The 13,291-nt window shown below is 50.3% G+C and overlaps 1 protein-coding gene across 1 annotated transcript in view; it reads left to right on the top strand.

The window, feature by feature from the left end:
* DNAH9 (dynein axonemal heavy chain 9) overlaps positions 1-13,291 on the top strand; it is a 150,357-nt gene that overhangs the window by 49,181 nt on the left and 87,885 nt on the right. The window contains exons 39-47 of the mRNA XM_088065604.1: positions 2,600-2,765; positions 3,756-3,858; positions 4,707-4,946; positions 7,771-7,932; positions 8,185-8,381; positions 8,867-9,029; positions 10,057-10,180; positions 10,572-10,714; positions 13,050-13,211. Of these exons, the coding sequence (XP_087921730.1) occupies positions 2,600-2,765; positions 3,756-3,858; positions 4,707-4,946; positions 7,771-7,932; positions 8,185-8,381; positions 8,867-9,029; positions 10,057-10,180; positions 10,572-10,714; positions 13,050-13,211 (1,460 nt within the window). The remainder of the gene's footprint in view (positions 1-2,599; positions 2,766-3,755; positions 3,859-4,706; positions 4,947-7,770; positions 7,933-8,184; positions 8,382-8,866; positions 9,030-10,056; positions 10,181-10,571; positions 10,715-13,049; positions 13,212-13,291) is intronic.

The raw sequence follows: 13,291 nt of genomic DNA on the forward strand, positions 1-13,291 counted from the left end.
TAACCAGGCTGTCTGCAGGGCACCCAAGCAGGAAACAAATGGGGTTTTAAAAGATTTGTGGTCTTAAAAAAAAAGCCAGAATATAAATTTTCCCTAATAACTTTTGCCCTTGATAAGGAATGGCTGGAGTGTGCATATGCACAAAATTGTTATCAAAACTCCCAGTTGTCCCTAATTACACAGGACTGCTCCTCGCCATGCTGCTGCTCACAGGACTGGTGATAACCCCAAACTCTGCCAGGAAAACAAATTCTGCCTCCATCTCCAGGGGGCTGGGAGCACCTGGCAGTGAGGATGGGCTCCAAGAAAGCCCCTGGCAGGAAAATCATCCCAGGAGCCAGAAAAGCTGCTGCTGTTTGCTTTGCCCCTTCCTGAGGCAGGAAAGGTTGCTCAGGCCGCAGTGAAAGAAATCAATAACCTATAAAACATTTTGTGCAGCAGTGTGGGGTGATTTGCATTAAATATCACTCCAGCACTGTAAATATTCCCAATATGCCACAATCTAGAGCAACACATAACCTCAGCCTCCTGCTAAAACAAATGGGAATTTTCCAGAGCTTCCAAATGAGAAGTTTTCTCTCCATGTTCTCCCTTATTCGTGTGTGAAGCTGGGTGGGAATGGGACAGCTCGTGGTGGAATTGAGTCTTGTTGGGTTATCTGGAGATTTGGGTAGTGCTGGGGGCGGGAATCAGGGAACTTGGAGGTGTTTGGGGCTGTTCAATCTGGTGAAGAGACTCACAGGAAAAGATCTCACAGCCCATCCAGCCCAATCCCACCTTGTCCCCAGCCCAGAGCTCCGAGTGCCACCTCCAGGAATTCCTTGGACACCTCCAGGGATGGGCACTCCAAACCTCCCTGGGCATTTCCAAGGCCTGAGCTCCCTTTCCATGGGGAAATTCCTGCTGCTGTCCCCCCTGAGCCTCCCCTGGCCCAGCCTGAGGCCGTTCCCTCTCCTCCTGTCCCTGTTCCCTGGCAGCAGAGCCGACCCCCCCGGCTGTCCCCTCCTGCCAGGGACTTGTGCAGAGCCAGAAGTTCCCCTGAGCTCCTTTTCTCCAGCCTGAGCCCCTTTCCAGCTCCCTCAGCCCCTCCTTGCTCAGCTTCCTTGCTCTTCTCTGGACTCAGGCTCCAGGGAGAGCTCAGAGCCTCCTGCAGGGCCTGAAGGGGCTCCAGGAGAGCTGGAGAGGGACTGGGACAGGGGATGGAGGGACAGGACACAGGGAATGGCTTTTACTGCCAGAGGGCAGGGCTGGATGGGATATTGGGCAGGAATTGTTCTCTGTGAGGTTGGTGAGGCCCTGGCACAGGGTGCCCAGAGCAGCTGGGGCTGTCCCTGGATCCCTGGCAGTGCCCAAGGCCAGGCTGGACACTGGGGCTGGAGCAGCCTGGGACAGGGGAAGGTGTCCCTGCCATGGCTGGGGTGGGATGAGGTGAACTTTAAGGTCTCTCCCAACCCAAACCATTCTCTGATTCTCTTTGGTGTATTTTTGTAGGTAATTTTATTCTGATTGTTTGAAAGTTGTCCAGACCCTAAAACCACCCTTTTCCTTTATCTAAAAGATGGAAAAACTGCACTTTCTTTCACAAAATCAGCTCATGGGCTTTGTGTTCCAGCACCTGCTTGGATCCATCCCAGTGCCAGGCCACTGCTGTCTGTGCCTGGGGACACAGGCAGTGGAGGGGACTCAGTGTGCTGTGCTGGGGATCAGGCTAATCTCAGCCAGGAGGACTGAGTTAAAACAAATATGCAGGAGGGATGCAAAAGGCATTATCTTGCATGAGGAGCTTGTGTTTGCTCTGAAGCAGACCTGGCTTGTAGCAGACACAGTATGCTGTGGTGTTTTTTGTGAGGAGGCATTGAAAACTTTGTTATTTGGATGGAGTCGGACCAAAAATCTGCCCAAAGTGCCCTTCAGGGCTTCCAGCCACAGCCTGGGGACAGCCACCATCCTGCCAGCCTCAGACAGGGTCCCTGACCTGGGAACAGCCACTGTCCTGCTGGGAGCAGTGTCCTGTGCCAAGAGCAGCCACAGACATCACAGGTGGATGGGCTGGAGCTCCCTGTGGTGCCTGGAGAGGCTCCTGGAGCAGATCCTGCTCTCCCTGTGGTGCCTGGAGAGGCTCCTGGAGCAGGGGCTGGGCAGGGTTAAAGGAATAAAGCAGGGATTTATTAAAAGCCCTTCCAAGGATGCACCTTGGGCACTGCAAGAGCCCGGCCGTGGCTGCAGCCAGGATGGGCCCTGGCTCAGGAGTTTCCCACTTGGATCAGTTCTGGTCCATTTCCAGCTTGGGCTGAATTGTGCAATTCCAGCTGCAGGTGATGCAGTCCCATCCTCCCAGGTTGCTCTCCTCAATTCCCTGCTGGTTGCACTTTTTGGGCCTGGAGCTGCAGCGGTGTCCTTGGCTGTGGGGCTGGAGAAGGATTGTTGTGTGTGCCTGAGCTGTGAGGAGACCTTGCTGACACTTTGTGTGGAGTTCAGAGTTAGGTACCAGTGCAGGGCAGAACCTGGAGAATGTCACAGCTGAAACTGAGGCATCGCCTGCTCCCAGCAGGCAGAGGCTGGGCTGAGCAATCATTCCCAGTCACTGCTGCCCATACAGGTGTGCTGGAAAAGCCTCTGGAGAAAAAGGCTGGCAGGAACTACGGCCCTCCAGGCACCAAGAGGCTGGTGTACTTCATGGACGACCTGAACATGCCCGAGGTGGACGCGTACGGCACCGTGCAGCCCCACACCCTGCTCAGGCAGCACCTGGACTATGGCCACTGGTATGAGGCTGCTGGGGCTCTGGGCTGAGACCTTTTTGTGCAGTCTGGTGCTGGGAGCAGGGTTTGAGGTGAATGCAGAGCCCTCTTCCCTGTGTTGGAGCTGGCTGGCAGGCTGTGGGTGAGGAGAGCACTGTGCACCCTGGGGTGCCCCATGTCCCCAGCAAACATCCCCTGTGGTGCTGAGCATGGAGGGAGGCCATGGACTGCCCTGCTGGGAGCTCCTGATGCTGTTTTCAGTCAGGCAGCAGCAGGCAGTCGTTTTCCAGGCAGAGGTAATCTGTAGGAAAACCAACAGCTGTGTTTTGGAAGGAGTGTTTTATACCACAGGCAGTGGGACAGGAATACTCACAGCTCTCCCACGGGAGAAACAAGGCAGAGACAGAGACATTCCCAGTATTCTCAGCTGTGTGTGTGCCCAGACTTGAACAAAATCTCCCCAACCACAGCGGGGTGGAAGCAGAAATTCAGGGCTGTGGGTGTTGGGGAGCTGGGCAAGAGGAGAGCTGTGTGGGACGTTTGGGAGCAATGGCATATGGAGGGGACACTGAGTGCCACCTGTCCCCTCCCAGGCAGCTCCAGGCTCCCTGCCCTGCTCTCAGCAGCACCTCTGGGCATCGCAGCCCCAGTGCTCTGCTCAGCCCAGGGTGCTGAGGAGTGACAGGAGCACAGCTCCAGCTCCCCTGGGCTGCTCTGGCTGCAGCAGTGACCCAGGGGCACTCCTAGACCAGAGGCACTCCTGTGGTTTCCCACAATTTCTGTGCCAGTGCTGGGTCTGGCCTGAGAGCTTTGCTCAGCGCTTGTTACCAGCTGATGGAAATGTCAGCTGCAGGATTTCCCCCCAGGATTTCCCCCTGTGTGCTGGGCCACGTGCAGGCACACAGCAGCCTCTGTGGCCCCCTGAAGCCAGCGGGGTCCTGGCAGCTCACAGACACACTCAGGGGACAGTGACCTGGCTGTGGTCACCATCTGTGGCTTTTGCTGTGCCCCAAGGTACGACAGGAGCAGGCTGTCCCTGAAGGAGATCAGCAACGTGCAGTACGTGTCCTGCATGAACCCCACTGCGGGGAGCTTCACCATCAACCCCCGGCTCCAGGTAAAGCCCTGCTCCACAGCCTTGATTTTTGGGTGGATTGCTCAGGCTCGAGGCTTCAGGAGAGGCAGATCCTGATGGACAGGCAGCAGAATTGCTGCCTTTCTCCCTTGTGTTTCCTCTTGTTTTGCTGCTCAGTGGGAGGAAGAAGTCACAAGTTCCCAGCCAGCTGGACACCCACTCTCAGGAAAACATCTGGTTCAGACAGGCAGATTTTTACCATCCTCTAGCTGATATTTACTGCTGGACCATAGCTCTTGGAAGTCTTGTGGTGGTCAGGCATTGGAAATTTCAGCCCAGGGAAGTGGTGAAGTCACCAACTCTGGATATGTTCAAAAATGAGTAGATGTGGCACTCCACAGCATGGTTTGGGATTTGTTCAAAGGTTGGACTGGATGGTTCTAGAGGTCTTTTCTAACCTTAATCATTCTATGTTCTCTTCCTCTGCAAGTTCCTAATCAACAAAGGGTCTTCTGGGAGGTGGCACCTCCCAGGGGCTGCTCCTACCAGAGACAGGCCTGAGCTTCCCCAGGGGACCTTCAGACCTTTCAGCTCTTCAATGGACTGAGCTTCCCTCATGAAATGCCACTGAAAATGCTTTGTCAAGGCAGCAGAAGGTGGCACCTGCCAGCTGTCCTCTGCTGGCACATAGCTCTGGTGGGCTTCACAAGTCATGAGACCACAGAGCATCCCGGGCTGGAAGGGACCTCAAAGCATCATCTGGACCAACCTTTTGTGGGAAGTGGAGCCCAGATGAGATTGTTCAGAGCTGTGTCCAGCCACAGGAAGGGCTGTGGTTTGGTGGTTTCCCGTCCCTCTGACCTTTCCACATCTCACTTTCTCTTCCTCAGCGTCACTTCTGTGTCTTCGCTCTCTCCAACCCTGATCAGGATGCCTTGTCCAGGATCTACAGCACCATCTTAGTGCAGCACCTGGCCACTGGGAATTTCTCAGAGGCTGTGCAAAAATCAGCCCAGCAGCTCATTGCCCTGGCCTTGGGGCTGCATCGGAGGGTGGCTGCCACTTTCCTGCCCACAGCTGTCAAGTTCCACTACGTTTTCAACCTCAGAGACTTCTCCAATATCTTCCAAGTAAGTGCAGCTCCTGTCCTATGGGGTTTGTCCTGATGTCACAGGCAGCTGAGGTCCCTCTGGCCCTTGCTGAGGCAGACACAGTGTCCCACTCAGTAATGACATGGCACGGGTGTCCCCTGAGCTACGGGGGTGACCTTGGGCCATTCCCTGACTCTTGACTGGTGTTGGAAGGATTCCAGAGCCATCACCCATGACTGTGGGGAAAAATCAGTCAAAAGCTTATTTACTTTCCAGCCTCTTCTGGCCAATGGGGAGGGATGCACAGTTTCAGAAGGAGGTGTCAATTTTGAGGGGTGTGAAGTGTCCTCTGGCTGGAGAAAGGACAAACTGGAGACAGCTCTGGGCTCCCATGGGTGTGATGGAGCTGGGCTTGTCCTGGTGAGCCCCATCCCACTGGTGTGGGTGTGGGGGTCCATGGCACCCCTCAGCACACAGGGAAGCTCTTCTTGCATGGGGCAGGGTCTGGGTGCTCTGTGGGCTGCTGGTCCTGAGAAGAGGACAGCAGTGACTGGTTCAGCTGCTCTGCCAGAGCCAGGACAGCTTGGTGGCACTCTCAGGTGCTCAGCATTGTGCATGCAGGATGGCATTTAAAGAGCTGATAAATCAATCCAAACCAGCTTTGATTTTACCACTGAAACTGAATTACCAGCCACTGTACCAAAGTGAAGTAGTTCAGCTTCAGAAGTGTTGTATTCCATCCTTGGTGGGATTTTGTTTTTCTGTTTTCCCCAGCAGTCTCCTGCTTTGAAGCAGCCGGTGTTACTGCTCAAAGAGCCTTTCAGAGTTTCAGGCTGATTAATAAAATTTGATAAATTCCTCAGCAGCCAAAGCGAGGGTCAGCACCATAGCCTGCTCTAAACCCCCAGCTGGCAATTTGTCACTGTCCTTGTTAACATCTGTTTCACAAAGTGGGTACGTGCAAGTTCAGTGCTTGTGCCTGCCAGACAGAGCTGAAGGAATGACAGTCAGGGAAATGTGGGACCAGGACCTTGAGCAAGTGAATAACTGCAGCGTGTCAGGAAGGAGTGAGGCCTGTGGTTGTGCTCAGCTGAGCATCAGCAGCTCGGACGGGAGATGTGGGCTGTGTTAAATCTGCCTTCCAGCTCATCTGGGCTCTGAGAGGTGCAGGCAGGGAACAGAAACATCAAGAGAGTGGGAGGCTTCAATTTGATCTGCTGAATGTGCCAGGGTTGGGGGGTAACAGAAAACATCCTGCCAGATCCACCTCTGGGCCAGGGGTTGGTGACAGGAATGCTCCTCATTCTCCTTTCAAGGGGTTCTCCATCCTCTTATCCTCTTTTTCATTTGTTTCTTTTTAATGATGGCCCCACCTCCATCCCAGATGCACTGACCCACAGCCATGTGTCCCTGGTGTTTTTGGGGACTTTAGATTCAGTCCCTTTAGAGGGATTGAGTGATTCTGAATTCTGTTTTAATCAGTTTAAGATCTGATGTGTTTCTCCCTCCTCTCTTTGAGTTGTCAGCTTTTCTCACAAATTTTATTTTTTTTTTCTGGAATAAATAAAATAATTTGACAGCTGTAATGACAGATGTGAAACCCAAACAATCTGAGCAATGGACCAGTGAGCTGAGAGGGCCTGCTTTACATTGCTTTCAATGCATTTAATATTTAATGTATAAATAATTAGATGTTAGGAATAAAAGCTGTCTGTTTAATTCATACCATTGAAAACCCTGTGTGCTGCTAATAGGCTTAGTATAGGCGACACCTCTTTGAAATATAATTCTTTTATGCATTTTAATGGAGTTCATGGTAAACATACTGTGCTAAGCAGACAGCAACTGATATTTCCTGCAGGCAGAATGCACCTAATTAGAATTAATTGATTAAAAGAAAAAATAGCCACCAGTAACGTTTCCAAACCATTTTTCCTTCTTGACAAAGCACTCGTGGCATGGGGTTGGGATGGGAGAACCACAAGTCTGGGCTGCTGCCTGGCTCTGCAGGGCCCCACCTGCTGGGAGCAGGACCCCAGCCCGGCCAGGGGAGGCTGGGTGGGGGATTGAAATGGGTGTGATGGATAGAAACCTCCAAAAGGATGGGGAACAGCTATCCCCAGGCTGTTTGGGCAGCAGGTTGAGGGAGGTGATTCTACCCCTCTGTGCTGCATTGTCAGACCTCACCTGAAGCACTTGTCCAGCTCAGGGGTCCCAGCACCAGGGGACCTTCCAGGAAGGACCTGGAGCTGCTGGAGAGAGTCCAGAGGGGCACCAGGATGATCAGAGGGATGGGACAGCTCTGCTCTGAAGAAAGGCTGGGAGAGCTGGGGTTGTTCAGCCTGAGGATTGCTCTGAAGTGACCTCACTGTGGCCTTCCAGTGCCTGAGGGGACTCTGAGAGCTGGAGAGGCACTTTGGACAAGGGATGGAGTGACAGGACAAGGGGGAATGACTTTCCACTGACAGAGATTAGGTTTAGATGGGGTATTGGGAAATAATTCCTTCATGTGAGGGTGGGCAGGCCCTGGCACAGGGTGCCCAGAGCAGCTGGGGCTGCCCCTGGATCCCTGGCAGTGCCCAAGGCCAGGCTGGACATTGGGGCTGGAGCAGCCTGGGCCAGGGGAAGGTGTCCCTGCCATGGCTGGGGTGGGATGGGATGATCTTTAAGGTCCCTTCCAACTCAAACCCTTCTGGATTAAGAAGCAGCTCTGGGAGTTCTGGATTAACAAAGGACACATCCCTGGGGGGTTTGGTGTGGGCTCAGGTGCAGGCTGCTCTAAGGGGGACTCAGCAGGGTGGGTGCTGGCCTGGGGTCCCTCAGGGTCAAGCCTGGGTTTCCTGACTGTCTGTGCTCTCCACAGGGCCTCCTGTTCTCTACCCCTGAATGCCTGAAGCAGCCCCAGGACCTGGTGAAGCTCTACCTGCACGAGTCAAACAGGGTGTACCGGGATAGGATGGCTGAAGAAATGGATTGTGACACTTTTGATAAAATCCAGCGGGAGATGGTGAAGAAATGCTACGATGTAAGGGTTGAGGTCTGATGAGGTCTAATTCTGATGACAACGGGACAGATTGGGTTTATTGGAAGAGAAATCAGTACTGGGGGTTTTCCTTTCCCACTCTTTCACTCCTGTGCCTCTTTCCCCTTTTCTGACATGCAGATGCAAAGTTGTGGACACAAAAAGGCTGGAACACGGTAGTTCCCTTGGAAGGTGGCTCGGAGCTGCAGTGGGTTTTCCTCTATTTATTCTATACTATTCTCTTCTCTTTTACAGGATGTTGAAGACACTTTAGAGCAGGCCAAACACATGAATATTTATTGCCATTTTGCCAAAGGCCTTGGGGAACCTGGCTATAGGCCAGTTCCAAGCTGGGAGGAGCTGAACCAGATCCTCGTGGAAGCCTTGGACAGCTACAATGACGTCAACGCTGCCATGAACCTGGTACTGTTTGAGGATGCCATGTGCCACGTGTAAGGGGCTTTTCTGCCTTTATGTCCCCATCATTTGTCTGTGCAGATGGTTTTGTGGAGTTTCCTGGAGGATGTAGGAATATGGATCTGTGGGCTGAGGCAAATAATTTGTAATTCTACAGGGCCAAGTGCCTGCACTTGGGGCACAATGACCCCGCAGAATGCTCCAGGCTGGGGCAGAGAGCAGGGAAAGCTGCTTGGGAAAAGGCCCTGGGGGTGCTGGTGACAGGACACGAGCCAGGGTGTGACCAGGTGGGCACAAAGGCCAGTGGCCCCTGGGCTGCCCCAGCAGTGAGGTGGCAGCAGGGCCAGGGCAGCGCCTGTCCCCTGTGCTGGCACTGATTTCTGCCACATCTCCGAGACTGACGTTCTTCATCCCGCTCAGAAAACAATTTCTTAGCGAATAAAATATGTATTGAAAAGCAGCGGGCAGAGAAATAGGAAAATGCTCTTATTAACGAGAGGTTCTGTACGCTTCAATTTAGCTGCCGCATCAACCGCATCCTGGAGGCGCCGCGGGGGAACGCGCTGCTGGTCGGTGTGGGAGGCAGCGGGAAGCAGAGCCTGACCCGCCTGGCAGCCTTCCTCAGCTCCCTGGAAGTCTTCCAGATCACTCTGAGGAAAGGCTACGGTGTCCCTGACCTCAAGGTGGGGGACTTGGAAGGGCTGAGGTGGAGGGGAAGGAGATAAAGAGCAGAATTTGCCCTGAAGGTTTGTTGGGTGTTGGGAAATAGAATGGAGGAGGATGACCGTGAGCCCAGGTGTGCCCAGGTGGGAGAGGACAAGGCCATCTGGGCTGTGCCAGCCCTGGGGTGGCAGCAGGGCCAGGGCAGTGCCCGTCCCCTGTGCTGGCACTGCTGGGACACCTCCAGTGCTGGGGACAGCTCTGGGACACTCAGCACAGGAAGGACATGGAGGGGCTGGAGCGTGTCCAGGGCAGGGATGGAGCTGGGAGCAGCTGAGGGAGCTGGGAAGGGGCTCAGGCTGGAGAAAAGGAGGCTCAGGGGGGATTCTGGCTCTGCACAAGTCCCTGGCAGGAGGGGACAGCCGGGGGGGTCAGGCTCTGCTCCCAGGGAACAGGGACAGGAGGAGAGGGAACGGCCTCAGGCTGGGCCAGGGGAGGCTCAGGGTGGATATTAGGGAATATTTCTTCACTGAAAGGGCTGTCCAGCCCTGCCACAGATGCCCAGGGAGGCGGTGAAAGTGCCCTGGAGGGATTTAAAAGTGTGGATGTGGCACTTGGGGACATGGGTTAGTGGTGGCCTTGGCCCCTCTGTGGGAGCAGCTGGATGTGATGGATATGATAGATATGATGGATATGATGGATATGATGGATATGATGGATATGATGGATATGATGGATATGATGTCCTTAGAGAGCTCTTCTAACCTAAATGATTCTGTGTCCCTGAGATACTGAAACACCCCAGACACGACGTGGTGCTGTGGAGAGCAGCAAATGCCTTGCTGGAGTGTGTCTGCAGCCAGACCTGGCCTCTCCTGGCAGTGCCCTGAGCTGGCCACACCTGAGAACGCCCCAGCCCAGCCCCGAGCACCAGCCCTCGGCTGTGCTGATGTTCCCAGAGACTGGGAAGGTTCTGAATGATCCCATTTCTACGTCTGGTCCATGCTTTGCAGTGTGGAGGTGTAAGCCCTCCTGGTTTCCCACCTGCAGGCAGACCTGGCAAACCTGTACCTGAAGGCTGGGCTGAAGAGCGTGGGCTCCGTGTTCCTGCTGAGCGACGCGCAGCTGGCGGACGAGCAGTTCCTGGTGCTGGTCAACGACTTCTTGGCATCAGGTACCACCCTCGTGCTCTGCTTTTCCCCCTCTCCAGTGGGGCTTTGCTCCTGGTAGCACCTGGAATTCTGGAACAGACAAAGGGGCAATGATGAAATGAGCTTTTGTAATCTAATTAGACTGCAGAGCTAAAAAAAAATTGGGTTTTCTGTACTTTGACTCTATTCTACGCTCCTTTCCCTTGTGTTTTATAAGGAAGTTTGTTCTCACGAGTGTTTCTTTTTCAGCAGAATTACCTTCTGTGCCCCTTTGGTGCTTCTGGGGCCCAGGGGCACCTGGGCAGGGGTTTTTCCTCAGGAGGGGACTTGCCTGAGCCCCTGAAGAGGGAGGCAGCAGCTTCCCTCTAGAGCAACACCCAGACCTGTAAACCCAAACGTGCCCCCTTCTCCTAGGGGAAATCCCAGATCTCTTCCCTGATGATGAAGTGGAAAACATCATCAGCAGTGTGAGGAATGAAGTCAGAGGCCGGGGGCTGCTGGATTCCAAGGAGAATTGCTGGAGGTTTTTCATCGAGCGAGTTCGCCGGCAGCTCAAGGTGAGGTGGAGCACGAGGGGCTGGTGATGAATTATATTTTTTCCTTTTTCCTTTTATGTATTCTCTGTGTTCTTTACACACATATTTGGGGCCTATTATTGTATTGGTAGCTAATTCCAGGACTTTTCCTTACCTTTTCCCTAGCCAGAAAAACAAAATTCCAGAGCTCCAAGCCCCAGGGGCTCCCTCCTATCTCGGTTCTTTCTGGGAACCAAGGCCAAAAACCAGCCCTTCATTATTATTATATTATATTATATTATATTATATTATATTATATTATATTATATTATATTATATCATACTATCTTATATCATACTATATCATTATATCATTATTATATTACATTATATTACATTATATTACATTATATTACATTATATTACATTATATTACATTATATTACATTATATCAATATTTCATTATATCAATATTACATTATATGATATTATATTTTTTCCAATGTATTTATCTATCACAATATAATTAATGATTATTAGATTAATAAATATTTATAATTGTGATGAATTTTATAATAATTTATGTATAAACATATAAATAAATTATAATTTTTAAAGAGTTTAATAAGGGATAAAAGGGACGGTGCCCAGCACTGAGGTGCTTGGCAAACTGCCAGAAGCACACTGGTTATCTCAAAACAATTTTTTTATATACTGTTTTCATTATATTGGTTAAAAATATATTCAGGAGGTTTATACATATTTCAACATTCTTGTGAGTTTATATATTCTGGGAATGTTTTTGTTTGGTTTTAACTTTTGACTTGTTTGCATATCATTTTGTAGATTGAATTAATATATTTTATTTTTTCTTGAGGCTCTGTTCTGTTACTTTAACACCTTTATAACCGGATAGTCAGTAAATTTTTCTCTTGGTGTCCTGGTTTTTGTCACTGTTATCTTACCATTCAGATAAGATAGCATACAAATACATTGAATTAATATAGTTATTTCACACAATTATTTGAGTTAGTTAAACAAATAAAAGTATTAAATATTATATAGTCTTTATTTTAATATTATGTGAAGTTATATATATTACACTACTATTTATATAAGCTATCCACAGTTTATATAAATAGTGTATTTTTATACTATAAATTAGTTTATACTATATTAGTATAATATAAAATATAATATATATTATGTATTAGTATATATACTCTATATATTAGTATAATATATAATATATTAATATATATAATATATAGTATATAATATTAGTATAATATAATATTATTATGATATAATATCAGTGTAATATCAGTATATACTATAATATAAATTAGTATATACTATATTGTATAGTATAGCATATACAATATTGTGTAGTATATACTATAAATTACTATAAATTACATATAATAAAAAAATATGTATATATTTATATATATATAAATGTAAATATATATTTAAATTTAAATATAAATATTTATATACTATAAATTTTGCATGCAGCAGTGCATAAAATTTTACTTTTGTAGATTATACTATAAATGTTTTTCATATCAAAAAGCAGTTAAAATTGATAACAAATTGTACTATATTAAAATCCTAATTAATTAAATACTTTATTTAAAATATATTAAAATTATGTGCTATATTAGAAATAATTTTAATATATTAAAATGGTTGTGATCAATAGTAACTTGTAAAAATTAATACATAAATGTGAAAGTCAATGATTATATTTCATTTATAACATCCACACCGTGTGGTCCCTCAGCTGGTGGGGTGGGATCCTCCCTGGGAAGGGAAGGGGATGGTGGAGCCCGAGGGCAGCAGGGGCAGGTCCTGCTCTCCCTGTGGTGCCTGGAGAGGCTCCTGGAGCAGATCCTGCTCTCCCTGTGGTGCCTGGAGAGGCTCCTGGAGCAGAGGCTGGGCAGGGTTAAAGGAATAAAGCAGGGATTTATTAAAAGCCCTTCCAAGGATGCACCTTGGGCACTGCAAGAGCCCGGCCGTGGCTGCAGCCAGGATGGGCCCTGGCTCAGGAGTTTCCCACTTGGATCAGTTCTGGTCCATTTCCAGCTTGGGCTGAATTGTGCAATTCCAGCTGCAGGTGATGCAGTCCCATCCTCCCAGGTTGCTCTCCTCAATTCCCTGCTGGTTGCACTTTTTGGGCCTGGAGCTGCAGCGGTGTCCTTGGCTGTGGGGCTGGAGAAGGATTGTTGTGTGTGCCTGAGCTGTGAGGAGACCTTGCTGACACTTTGTGTGGAGTTCAGAGCTAGGTACCAGTGCAGGGCAGAACCTGGAACAGATCACAGCTGAAACTGAGGCATCACCTGCTCCTTGTCCATCCCTCTGTCCCCTCCGCAGATCGCTCTCTGCCTGTCCCCCGTGGGCCCCAAGCTGCGGCTCCGCAGCCGCCGCTTCCCGGCCCTGGTCAGCTGCACCACCATCGACTGCTTCCAGCCGTGGCCCCGGGAGGCCCTGGAGTCCGTCAGCCTCCGCTTCCTGCGGGACATGGACACCCTGCAGGTGAGCAGCCAGCACAGCTCCTGCTGGGGACCCCGGGGACAGCGCTGGCCACCACCGCGAGTGGCCCCGTGTCCGGCAGG

Source organism: Pseudopodoces humilis, chromosome 21 (assembly GCF_049639895.1).
Source record: "Pseudopodoces humilis isolate 2021_Gansu_Grassland_sample_001 chromosome 21, ASM4963989v1, whole genome shotgun sequence".
Classification (NCBI taxonomy): Eukaryota; Metazoa; Chordata; class Aves; order Passeriformes; family Paridae; genus Pseudopodoces; species Pseudopodoces humilis.